At 41.0% G+C, this 13,645-nt stretch overlaps 1 protein-coding gene across 1 annotated transcript in view; it reads right to left on the bottom strand.

The window, feature by feature from the left end:
- The window catches only part of agap3 (ArfGAP with GTPase domain, ankyrin repeat and PH domain 3), a 168,340-nt gene that overhangs the window by 34,039 nt on the left and 120,656 nt on the right, over positions 1 to 13,645 (bottom strand). The window contains exon 12 of the mRNA XM_030767656.1: positions 4,299 to 4,454. Coding sequence (XP_030623516.1) covers positions 4,299 to 4,454 — 156 coding nt within the window. The remainder of the gene's footprint in view (positions 1 to 4,298; positions 4,455 to 13,645) is intronic.

Below are 13,645 nucleotides of genomic sequence, written 5' to 3' on the forward strand. Positions count from 1 at the left end.
ACACAAACACACACACGCAGACCCCCATGCCCTTGTGCCGTATGGTGTGCAGAGGTGCCCTCAGCCCGCTCCGGCTTCACCATTGTGCTGTGTGGCGTGAGGTTACAGTGGAGAGTTAACAGCATTTTAGAGGGTTTATGCTTTGTCTAATAAAAAATCATAATGGTCTAATTCTGATGATGACTGTCCAGCAGGGAAGAGCTAGTGTGAGGAGACATAGTCAAACTTATTCTAATATGATATGGATCGTAAACTGATGCTTTTCTTTAAACTGCACTTAGCCCGTGTACATAATCACACATCGAGCAGTGAGAGTTAGTTTGTGAGAGTACTTAATCAGGCAAAATAGATCCATAACCACAAATCAAACTCTGTCCTGAACTTCCTGTAAACTGCAGGTATGTTTGGAGAATGGCACAGTGCACTGAGTATGCAGGTATGTTGGGTTAAAGCATTCAGTGTTCCAATGCAGACTTACTATTAACAAAAATGGATACTTTAAAAAAATAAAAAAGTAAAATAATGAATCTGCAGGAAGAACTGAACTAGCATCATTTAGAATGAGGGAAAAGATTAGAGTACTCGCCCCCAAAACACGTATCCATGGAGTCGTTTACTAAAGAGCTGAGGACCCAGTTAGCAATAAATAACCAGTAATTTGTCCCTTTTTCAAACCGCAATTCTGAACTACTTAATTAGTCTTCATATGTTCTTAAAGAAGCTTTTCCAGCCAGAGCTAAAAATGGGGCTGCATTGCCTCCACAGGAAGTGAAGGAGGTTCACTTAGCTGTTATTAGTCAGTGGTTATGAAGCTGTTTGGTAAGGCAGTTAGGAGAGCAGGGACATAATGAAGCGTGTGTGAGGAATCAGGAGCCATTTGAACTGAACTGACATGGGCCTCTTCAGGGCAGTGGAATAGGTAGCAAGCTAACCTGTGATTACAGCACATTATGATCCCGATGGGAGATGACACTTTAAACCAAGTTCTGTGATGAGGGCTGTGGGCGAGACAGGAAGGCTGCAGGGCTGGGTGGGGGTGTTGCAGCAATTGTTAACTCATTTCTGGGTAGCTTTCTTTTTCCTCTTCCTTCCTCCCTTGCCTCCACTCCATTTATAAGAGAAACTTCCATTTCACAGTAATTCAAGAGGTGCTGGGTGCAGAGTGCACAGTAATTTCCACGGAGCCCCCTCGACACGGCTGCCGAGCCCCGTCCGTAATCAAAGGCAATGGCTGCAATTAATGCGTGAGAAGAAAAAAAAAGCCCTGAAACAATCACCACCTCCTTCTTATTATTGTCAATTAGAGAGCGCTAATCAAGGCCTGGCTCGCACACCACTGCTCTCGCCAAACGAAATGTCAAACTTCATTATGGCCGGGCGAAGAAATCAAACTCCTCGCATTTGCCATCTCTCCACTCGCTGTAGGGAGCTCTCACCTCTTCTCCTCCTCACTCCCAAACTACATCACTACGCAACAAAATCAAATCTCCACAGAAAAAAAAAAAAAAAAAAAGGAAATGTGGGTATTGTTTGAGCTAAGAGTGAAAGCAGATTGGAGCGGATGTCTAAATTATGTTGAGCGATTTGAGCTAAAACATTTTAAACTCAAAAACACAGACAACTGGTTGGCACTTCCTTCACAGACAAAAATATGAATATAAGCATATACAGACATTCTTGGAGAGACACATACAGAAGATCACCTTACAGATCCATGCATCTCTCTCTGAACCTCAAACATATACTTTACCAATTTACCTCATGCCCAACAAACCCTCAAAATGAAATGAATACAGCATCTTGGCCAGAGCCATATTTGAAGTGTGTGATGAGACACAAGGCTGAAATTAATCATCATCTTGGTGTTCAGTATTCAGGAGATGTAACTGTGGTGCCATCTCCATATAGACCATAGTATTATAAACAAGGACACTGTTTAAACAGTATGGAAATGGTTGCCTGGTTAAAATGCATCTTTTGCCTTGCATTTATATTATCATGCTGGTGTTTTTCATTCACCAGCCCACATTTGACACCAACCTTCAACCGTAACCAAGGATACTGTAGTGACTTAAGTTAGGCTGAGGTCTATTGACAAGCCAAGACACACAGCAGCCTGCTTTGCTGCTCTACAACCATTTAATGACTTAGCATACAAACTGAATCTTTCAATCACACCAAATATTCTCAACAAAGATACTCATCCCCACATGTTATTAAAGTAAAGGGTTATTGTTTAAGTATGTATAGACTAGCAACATATTTGCACTGGGGAGTGGGGGGCTTTTCTAATTCATTCACTTCTTTTAAAACATATTTATGACTTTTTATGACTAATTTGCCAATGACAAAGGACAAAAAAAGGAAAGTGAGTGACGTGTGGTCAGAATTTAAAAATATGCAAATGATTAATGTGTTATCTTTATGAAAGACAGAGCATCTGAATAAAACTGCTGAGGTTACCTGACATGAACAGTATAAAACTGCAGTTTGTGTGCCGTAAGTTCATTTGGCATTCCTGTATTTTCACTAGTGTTTTCACTAGTTCTGAATGTTGTGAGTCTCTGCTGAACATATCTATGTGGCTCCAAGCATGTTCAGCAGTATATCTGTCAAAACCTCTACACACTGCAACTCACACACAGTGTCACACACACACACACACACACACACGCACACATCTCATTTAAAAGGCACCGACACTGCTGGTAATTCTGCTTTGGGGCGTGGAGCTGATGGGGCCGAGCAGGGGACCAATGGTGGAGTGCACTGAAATTGATTGTTCGACACATCCGTGTGAAGAGAGGGTGACGTGCGTCGGCGTTCCTTGTCTGTGGCACCAAAGGGGCTATACAGAGGGGCTTCCAGTTGCGCTCGTAAAGAGCGCTCTTTAAACTAGCGGGGCCCCTGGGACCCAAAACAGAGGCAGAGAGGGAGGGAGAGAAGGAGAATACGCTGGCACAGGAGCTAATGAGAACGACAAGAGTGCAAACATGCATGGAAATGACTGTTATTCTGTTGATGTGCATTTAAGTGCTTTTTTACTGCCAACCAACAAAGAGAGGGGAATAACCAGTGATGAATGTTGCCTCTCGAAAAGCTTTCATTTTTCAATGCAGGAGCGAAAGAAAGATGAGGAGAGAGGGAGGACAAATGAGTGTGTCTTGATATGCCTACCAAATGTATTATTTCACTTGACTTGAGAATGGTGACACAAATAAGAGGGAGGATGAAAGGAGTCAGACCTGTGAGTGTGATCATAGCTTCAAATACTCAATTAATTTAGCCCAATCCTCAGAAACACAACAAATACTCACTAAAATCAATTAATTTAGCCCAGTCCTTATAAACACAACAAATACTCACTAGAATCAAATAATTTAGCCCCGCCCTCAGAAACACAACAAATACTCACTAAAATCAAATAGTTTAGCCCTGTCCTCAGAAACACAACAAATACTCTCTAAAATCAATTAATTTAGTCCAATCCTAAGAAACACAACAAATACTCACTAAAATAAAATAATTTAGTCCAATGCTCAGAAACACAACAAATGAGACCTAACACATCAAAAACTTCCAACACTGGCAAATATGCACAAACTGCATTTTAGTCCTCTTAATATTACTGACAATGAGAGAACAAAAGACGAGAGCGAGAGCGAGAGCGAGAGAGAGAGAGAGAGAGAGCTGGCACAAGATGAGTGTGCTTCCCTGAAAATCCCTTGTCTCTGTTATCAACCGCTGAATGATCAGATCCTTCACTACCGGACTACTGAAGCATGACCACATTTAATCCACCTGTGCTATAAAATGTGAGACTTTCTGCTTTCCTTTTGTATAATGCCTTCACAGTGGCTTCACAGTGGCTGCAGTAAGTCCTCAGTAAGTCCTCAGTAAGTTGTACTATGCCATGGTAATGTCTCAACACATTCAGGCAAAGGATCTTTCCTTTTTATGACTGAAGTTTATGCAGGGATGCTGAAATGTAAGTGTTTGCTTGGCTACTGAAGGTCAGTATGTCTGATGTGGTTTTGCAGCTCTGAAAACAGTGACATCATTTTGATACTGTTTTACTATTACATTAAAGGATAAATCTCAAAATTGGAAAATAAGAGCAGCAGTGAGAAAAGACTGAGAGAACAAATGTAGGGAAAGCAAAGAAGAATGAAAAAGAAAAAACAGTTGTGGGACTAAAGATAAAGCCATGTGTTTAGAGAAGAGAAGAGAAGAGAAGAGAAGAGAAGAGAAGAGAAGAGAAGAGAAGAGAACTGGCTGACCTGTTCCACTGCTGGCACTGGTGTTCATGACTGCCTCATTCCACTGCTCAGCACTGGAGATAGAGAAAGAGCGTTGGTGTATGGCCTCCTTATGTCCGCTGAAGCCTACTGGACCCACGCCACCAGTTGAACCCACCAACTGCAGAGAGCCACTACTGTTTGAGTGGGATGCACCTGGGGTAAGGGGGGACAAAGTCAGTAAGAAACAGGGAGAGAGAGAGATAAAAAGAGAGAATTTTAATCACATCAGATTTTTAAAGGACATATTGACTTTTTTGTGGTGCCCTCTGCTTTATCTGACCCATGCATCAACTGATCACAGGCCTGCACCTCCCATCTGAGTACCACCATTTGATTTTCTCAATAGACTTGTCCAGACTGAATATTTTATGTTAACAGCTGGCAAATCAACAGTATCTCCCTCATATGATAACTGCTATTCCACAAAGGCTTTTCCCTTTGTCAACACTGGGGACAAAGAGAACTACTTTCTCATCATCACCTTTCCTTACAAATACCCCTCTTTCCTGTCTTTCCTTCCATATCCCTCTCTTTCCTCTCATATCCCTCTCTTTCCTGTCTTCCTTTGGATGCTGCTACTCCATCATCAGGGTCATTACATTTCTATATTCGTCTATTTACAGACCGTGTGTGCGAGCATAGCCCCTTCCTCACTCCTCTTCGCTCCCTTCGTCTCTGCCTCTAATTAGCTGTTAATTAACAAGATACACTCTGAACGGTAATTAGCCTGCCTCCACTCTCCTTCTGTAACATCCATCTCTCCTGGCGGCAGCTGTGGGCTGCTGTCTGCTTCCCAATCAGGCACACCACGGACACACATCACCCTTTATTAATTCATAGACCAGGCAACACTGTGTGAGGTCGTCTCCTCCTGTTCCTGTCTTGTCACAATTGTCCCCTTTTTCAGATGGTACGCTGTTCAAAACATGTTCATTCCTGATCATTTATCCTCTCTGAGTGTTGTCATTCAAATTAATTTATGAGAACTTCAGCAGTAAACTCCTGTGGAGTGTCCACTCACCCTCAATCTACTAACACCTCACCAGAGATGTGATTTTACAATATAAATGTTTTTTTTTTTTTTTTTTTTTTTTTTATGACTCTGTTATAGCAATGTGCTTGAGCAGCCAGGTCCTCCAGGTCAGTCTGACTTACTGTGCTTCAGCTACAGTACTTCAGTCAATTTATTGTACTACGGTCAATTTACTGTACTTCAGCTAATTTTGTACTTATCATGTATCAGTGAATGTAATGTTTATATGATATATTCTGCTCCAACATTGTGGTAACCATTCTGAAGTCCATAGGATTCCAGTCCCAAGCCTCAACACCCAGTATGAGGCCTATATACTCCTGTCCAACTTGCCCAGACCTCCTAAAAGCAGTAATTCTGAGCCTGTGGCTCAACTGTAATCCTGACTCAACCTGACTGAAGAACCAAGATCAACCTTCATAAGCACATCATAATCTCAGTTTTAACTACATTAAAGCTAACTATTTTCAGCCATTACACAGTTTATTTTAAAGACGAACTTATTGATGTGAACATTGCTTGGTTACCAAATTAATCTACATCTCAGAACACCTAGAACTCATAAAACCTCCATGTATTGAATCTTTAAACTGTAAACAAATCATATGCTGTACAAAATTCCATAGACAGTTGAATCTGGTTACCCTGGACTCATTTTATACTGTAAATGTCTCTATTTTATGTGCTGGCTAGAGGAGGATGGGCTCCCACTGTTGAGTTTCTTCCCCCTATTTAGCTCATTAGGGATTTTTTCCTTGCCACCGTCGCCTTGCGGTTTTTAATTGGGGGTTCAGGCACTGATCTCTGTGAAGCTGCTTTGAAACAATGTTTGATTATAAAAAGCGCTATACAAATAAACTTGAACTTGCCCTTGTACATTGTCTGCACTTTGACCTCATTTGACTATGGTTCGTGCTCTTGTTTCCTCACATGTCCTCACACACCAATATCACCTTATGGACCATCCCTAATCACTCAGATTTCACTTTACTATGAAAGCTAGAACACGGGGTGACACAGTCTGTCCAGTGTTTCTACACAAGATCCTACACATGATGGGATGTTTTATTTCTCAACCAATGAGGGAGTCACAGCTATGTGGAACCACACCTGCCCTCACACTGTAGCCTTTACTTGCCACCATGCTTCCTTCATTCTGGCAGTTACCTCACACACTGTTATTTACATGTTTTATTTATGTATTATTTATGAAAATTACAGCCAAGAGCAACCAGTCTCATTTACTAGACTACAAAAATACAATCTTCAGCCTAGCATTTTCATCATTTTAAAAGAAAACCTTTCTCATGGATTTCACTCATGTCCCTGCTTTTTATGGCTGGAGAAGCACGACAGAAAGGCCAAGATTTGAACAGACATTGCTGCAACAACAAACACATTAAGATTAATAAAAAATCACCCCCCCCCCCTCATATTTCATGTATGAAGGTAGGTGTAAATCAGAGCTCCTTATTCATCTCAGTGGTAATGGTTTCTTGTTGGTGTCTTTTCTCGTCTCCGATGGTCTGTTCCCACCCTCTGTCTGAAGCTCTGATTTGGTTGTGCTAATTTAAAGCTGCTCCACAGCATGGGCCTGTGGCGCTCTCCTACCCCACTCTGTGAGAGAGGGTCTTTCCCTATGGGGACTATAAGATTAATATTCCCAAGCCAACAAGATAATTACTGATACTAATTACACATGATTATGGGAATTTGATACACTTATTACTCCCACTAATGGCTGGGACTTATTAGGCTAGCAACAACCTCCACTGCTGCTCAGTTTACTTTTCACCTTCAACCAGCCCTCAACCCAGCCCAATCAGACTCATTCCTCAGTAACTGAAAGAATAGTGGGTTTGTCCATGCTTGTGAGTATGAATGTGAGGATGAATTTCTTCATTCTGTCATAACATGGCGCCTGGTGTTCCTGACTTTTAAAAATGAATCAATCTAACTGTTAAAGCCATGGCATGATTACTTACAGGACAAAGAACATTATGAATATGAGTGTGTCTAGCCTGTATAACTGTTAATTATGTTATGGACAATGAGAGCACTGTTCAGTGTTCTACTGTTCTACTGTTAGCAGACACACTTGGACAAGTTATATCTAAAAAATTTAAAACGATATTAAACTTATTCTCATTAACAAAACAAACAAGCAAATCAAAGCAAACAAAAACAGTAACTCACTAAACATTCACTATGCTTATGAGTCATCCTTAGTAGTAGTTATGAGTTTCTGAGGGTTTTTTGTACCATGCTATGCTTTGGCCAGAAAAAACAAAAACAAAAAGAAAAAAAAAAACCTGTTCTGTACTGACTGTTCTCATTTCCATAAAAAATTCAAAAATCATCTCTAATTGTCAGATTTGATGCTAATGATTAATGAATTAAACATGCCTCTATCAATTAGTCCCTAGAGAACAATTCTGCATAAAATAGAGGCTAATGTAATTACACTGGAGTCATAATCAGCTGAGAGCACGGTGCTGCGCCCTACACATGCTGTCTTAGTGCCTTGTGTCGGGGGCCTACGGACTGCTACTAAAATGATACAAATTCATCTGACACACTCTCATCTAAGAGAACAAATGCTTCTTTATACAGCACCCCCCCCCCCAAAAAAACATGCCTACTCATTTAACAAAATGCCTTCAGGAAATCCACAAATTCACAAATGTAAACATTCATTTAGAGTGTGTAAGGAAGAATTTTTGGAACATGTATTTTTTTGAGGGAAAAAGCATTTAGGTTTTAAGGATTTCAAGTTTTTATTGGCTCAAACACTTGACTTGATTGTGACACTCAGATTTAAACAAATTTAATTTTTTGTAATACAATCTGAATGTGACACCCCTTTTACAAGATGCAAAAGTTTGCATAATTTCATAAGTAAACAAAATGCATGGAAAACACCAAATAAACAGACAAAATCCTCAAATATGCATGTTGTCATGACTAATAAACCATACGTGCAAAGAGTCCTGCACTCATTCGACTGTTACCATTTTTAAAGAGCAACTGATATATTTTTTCACTTTTGGGTACATTTTTTTTTAACAGAAAAGGCCTGTGAAATCTTAATGGCAGACAGAGTTACTATTAGTTTAAGGGGTGTGGATCTCTGAGGTGAACCTGATGTAGTGGTGTTGTTAAGTACAAGCGATGGATTAGCGGGAGGTGGGAGGCGGCCACAATTGCTTCTCATTTCTCTTTCGGGCCCCCGTCAGAGGGCTGATGAGCCGTGGAGCGGCGGCCTGACCCCTCTGTGCGGTCGTTGCCATTATGTACAAGTAGGGGGATAATGAAGCATTAATGCTAATGTTGGAGAGGGAAGGGGAGGGGCATATTCTGCAGCTTAGGGCCAACAATCCTGCCTTCAAGTCAGCTCTACCTCTCGGGTGGGGGGTCGTGACCAAAGAACATGCTAATACACAAATTCAAAAACAGACTCTCAAATACTACACATTCACTTGTGTGTACACAAATATACACACACATCCAAACACACACACATACATGGAAACACACACACACACACACACAAATATACACCTGTGCACATATGTGTATATATGCACATGCTCACTTATGCATATACACACATGTCCACATGCGCGTACTACCAGACTTAAGGACAGTTTTTACCACCAGGCCATCAGGCTTCTCAATTCACATATGTAAATATTCCACATTGCAGTTTTGTGTACCTGCTTGTTGCGTTGTCTACTGCTCACGTGCACTGTTACTATTTACTTGCACTGCTCACTGTTTACCTGCACTGTTTACTGTTTACTGCAGTGTTTACTAGACTGTTTACATACCGATTACTGCCCTGGTACTACACTGTTTACATAAAAGCTGCTGCATACCACCATCTGCAATACTGTTGTATACACTCGTCACTTTACTTTCACCTTTTAAGTGTATAATATACATGTATATTGGGGGTGTAACGATTCACCGGTACGAATTGGAAACTGGTTTTAAAATTGCGACTACATCAATACTCGGACCCCTGGATCAGTCTAAATGTACCATGAACCGGTCAATGGCCCAATTCTAAAGTTACGAATCGGTTGAATGAAGTTTTGCTGCTAATTCTACTTTAGTATTTAGCTGCTGCGGAAGACTCAGGCTTCTTTCACACTTGGTCCGTTTTGCTGGTCCATACCCGAGTGCAATTTCCCCCCCTCCCCCTGCCCCCACTGGTCTGCTTTCACATAACATTTTTTGGTTGCGAACCCCGGTCCGTCTCCGTCATCAACACATAAGAAATGCGTAGCTTTCATTTACCAGTGTCACTAAGCAAGGACGCAAAAGGGAGGTAAAATGGAAAGCCAAATTATTTTTTTTTCTTATTCATATTTTTGCTAACATGGTGTCAGCACCAAAATAACCTTGTTCGGTATTTTCACTATGCCATAACTGCATCCCGCTGTCTGAGAATGATGCGAGCTGCTAGGATAAGGAGGTTTTTGCAGAGACAGGCGTCAATGTGAGATGAATTTGCAGCTTTGCTTGCAGAGCATACACGCATACCTTCAAGGTGAGCGAACAGTGTGGCTACCTGCAGTTATATCCCGAATAGTCCTTAGATGCAACAAGTGTGAATTGCCGCATAACTGTCCTCTTGTCACCATTTTTAAGATTCTTAGCATTTTTGAAAATTGCCTGTTAATTAATAAAAAGAATAACACATCATGAATAGCGTTTATTTCCTGGTTTTGGATCGGATAGCTTTCACACAGATGCAAACCGCACTCGAGTTCAAGTGAACCGTACCCCAGACCCCTGTTTTCTGGAGGACTCGGGTACAGTCCCTTGGTCCGCACCTGAGTTCATGAAACAGCATTCACACCAACAAAACGAACCATACCAACAGCTGAAGCGAACCCGGGTCCGCACCAAAAGCTCGAGTGTGAGAGCACCCTCGCTGATCTAACGTTACAAGTCATGTCACTTTCAAAATAATAATGATTGCCTCTCATTTGCGATTAAGTACAGTGGTAGCACGACAAATCTTGCCACTCACCTAGTGACACGGCATGGGGAAACATATGCGGGCGACAAGGGATCAGTGGATGCTAGTGTAGCTAGTACAAGCAAGAACACGCAATACAAAGACACAGATATTGAACACTTTGTACAGCCACAACTTAGCGACAACTCGGCAAGGTCTAAGGCAACACACTCACACACACATACGTACATAAATGCCTGTCAGCGAAATCTGTTATATCCTGGTCTAATGAAACCAGGAATCCTGCAGTTGATAGCGGAACTATATCAAAGATGATCCCTCGGACAAAAACTCAAAAAAGATAAAAATGAACACCACAAATAATCAGACCTTGACATGTACAGCATGTTTTTTAAATGTTTTTGTTTCTGGGTGTGTGAGCCAAAAGTTAAGACTGTGGAGTACACAGCACACGAAAAATGCTCAGCCCAACCAGCACCCCCCCAAAAGGTATATATATATATATATATATATATATATATATACCTTTTGGGGGGGTATACCTTTTATATATATATATATACACCTTTATATATATGTGTGTGCATTTATATATATATATATATATATATATATATATATATATATATATATATATATATATATATATGTACACACACATGTGAATACACATGCATGGACACAGACACACACACACACACAGAGCATCTGAACAGCAGCCATGGCTCGGTGGCAGATGTCATTGATTAAAACGGATAGGCAGAGCCATTAGTGCTTTGTATTATGTATCTGTCCGCCCTGACACAAGTGAATGCTCGCTTGTCGAATGATCATATTTAAAATGGTTCCAGTGAGTACTTAGCAGAAGGATTAGATCAGGCCTCATGTAGACAGACTCTTTTACCTCCAGACACATGCACTCATTCATTTGCTCTTTCTCTTACTCATTTTCTCTCCCTCTGTCTCTTGCGCCCCCCCCCCCCCCTTTACTAATGGTCTTTAGATCAGGGAACTGAATGAATTACTAGCAAAAGGAAAAGACAGGGCTCAGCTAGCCCGCCATGAATGAAAAATTACCCCTTTGTTCCCTCGCATCAATTGCATGCCTAATGAAATCAAAATCAGATTGCATAATCAAGTATAGGCCCTCCGCTCTGCAAAGCCCACAACCATTTTCAACCTTTTTCAAGTGGAAATTAACACAATTTTCCTCTTCCAGTGCTCTGTGAAGTGAAAATTGAATTGGAAAAGCTGTTCTGGTGCACAAATCTTATACACTGAATCTTATACATCGAACAAGAAGAGAATCACTGCTGATCAGTTAAAACCTGCAGAATTAAGGTCTGTATTAATGTGGAATGTGAGTGTTAACACACTAATCTCCACTCTCAACCAGGTTTGCTTGGTTCAATATTCCACACTCATATGCAGTTCTCTCGATTTTTCTGTGTGCTCTCAAATATTTTACAGATTTGTGGCTATATCCAATATCCAATCAGTGAGATACTAGAACTCATTGCTGGAATGCCACTGGTTAAGTAAAGGATAGCGCCTAATAAACTGTCCTGATATTTGCAATTACAATTACAATTTGGCTTTTGGCAGATGTTTTTAACCAAAGCGACTTACAATGCATCAATCAGATCACATTACCCCATAAGCAAAGATCACAATAAGACTGTAAGTTAATTACCCTCAGTATCACGCTCCTGGAATTCTGTAACAATAAACGACATGCGACATAGGGACAAGGTTGGTACAATCTTTTTTTTTTTTTTTTGTGACATAGAAAGGGAGGTTAGGCATTGGGAGACAGGTGGGTTCTGAAAAGGTGGGTTTTCAGTTTCCTGCCGAGGATGAGATTCCGCAGTCCTGACTGAGTGAGGAAGGTCATTCCACCAATGTGGAACAATGGCAGAGAAGAGGTGTGGTCAAGAGGAACGGCTGCCAGGTTCCCAAAGTGAGGGGACCGCCAGCTGACCAGAGGTGGTTGAGGTGAGACCTCTGGCCGGGATGTAAGGAGTTATCAGAGACTGAAGGTAGGATGGGGGGATGGGGCTTACCAGGCCTCTTGTGGCCTGGTAAGCCAGCACCAGTGTCTTGAACTAGATGTGGGCTGCTACAGGAAGCCAGTGGAGTGTAGTAAGAAGCAGAGTGACTAAGGAAGCTTTTTAGTAGGGTATCTTCACTGAATTTACTTAATTAGAAGCTTAATAAAATTTGTTCCCCCAAGCAAATTAAAATTGCATGAAAATGAAAATCCTCATTCATTATCTTAATTTAGGTGATGTAGTGCAATGTAAGTAAACCTATAGCGAAAAGCTGTTTCTGTTGTTTACTATTGTTATCATGGTCACTATTCTCTGTAATGTATCAGGAGCATTGATTTGCAATGGTGATTAAACCTTTGACCAGGTCTATGTTTGAGGTGTCCTGATACACAACATAAAGGGAAACCTGTCAGCCAGTCAGAAATGAGTGTTCTCTTTGACCATGGTATAATTTATTTTAGCAGCAATGAAACAACTGATTTGTAAAGGTTCTGTTGATGTGTTGACTGGGACCATTGAACATACAATTTCACTGAACAAAAATGGTGATTTATTTCCATCTTTTCAATCTTCCATAAAGCAGCAGACCCCTTAGACCTTTAACATAACAATAACAATAATGAAATATGGCTGCAAGCAGCCATGAAGGGGCCAAGTACCTCAGGGCCACCAGGTTGACAACTAATCTGAACAACCCCTGACACCAGTCCATCACAGGGTGAAGAGACAAGTTTACACCCACTCTTACACTCACACCTTTGGAGCTTCCACGAAAATCCACATAGGATTTCTATGGCCTGCCATAGAAAGCCATTAAAAACACGATTCAATCAAGACGATAAAAACACAAAATGCCCGACAGAGAGGGTGCATAATTTCCCAGCTAGAGTCCTTTACTGTGATGATGCACAAGAAGTTTGGTTGAAATATTTGCTGTCATCCTAAAGTAATGGGTATTTTAATACTTTTTTGTGGTTTTATGTTATAGCGCCCCCAAGAGCCTAAAATTCATGAAACTGGTGGGTATCCAGTATTGACCCTGTCAGTTGGTGCATTCGACTCATCATGACCCAGGGATTTAGTGGGAAAAAAAGATCACAACTCTACAAATGGTTCAAAAGTTATAAGCAAAAATGTACATTGAAATTTGGCTTGTTGGTAGTGCTACAGGGATGCATGGATTGACCCCAAATTTGGGCAAAAACTTTTTACCATATGGTTCTAGGGGCTGCCATAGACTCCCATGGCGGAAACTGTAATAATAGTGAAA

Source organism: Chanos chanos, chromosome 3 (assembly GCF_902362185.1).
Source record: "Chanos chanos chromosome 3, fChaCha1.1, whole genome shotgun sequence".
In the NCBI taxonomy this organism is placed as follows: domain Eukaryota; kingdom Metazoa; phylum Chordata; class Actinopteri; order Gonorynchiformes; family Chanidae; genus Chanos; species Chanos chanos.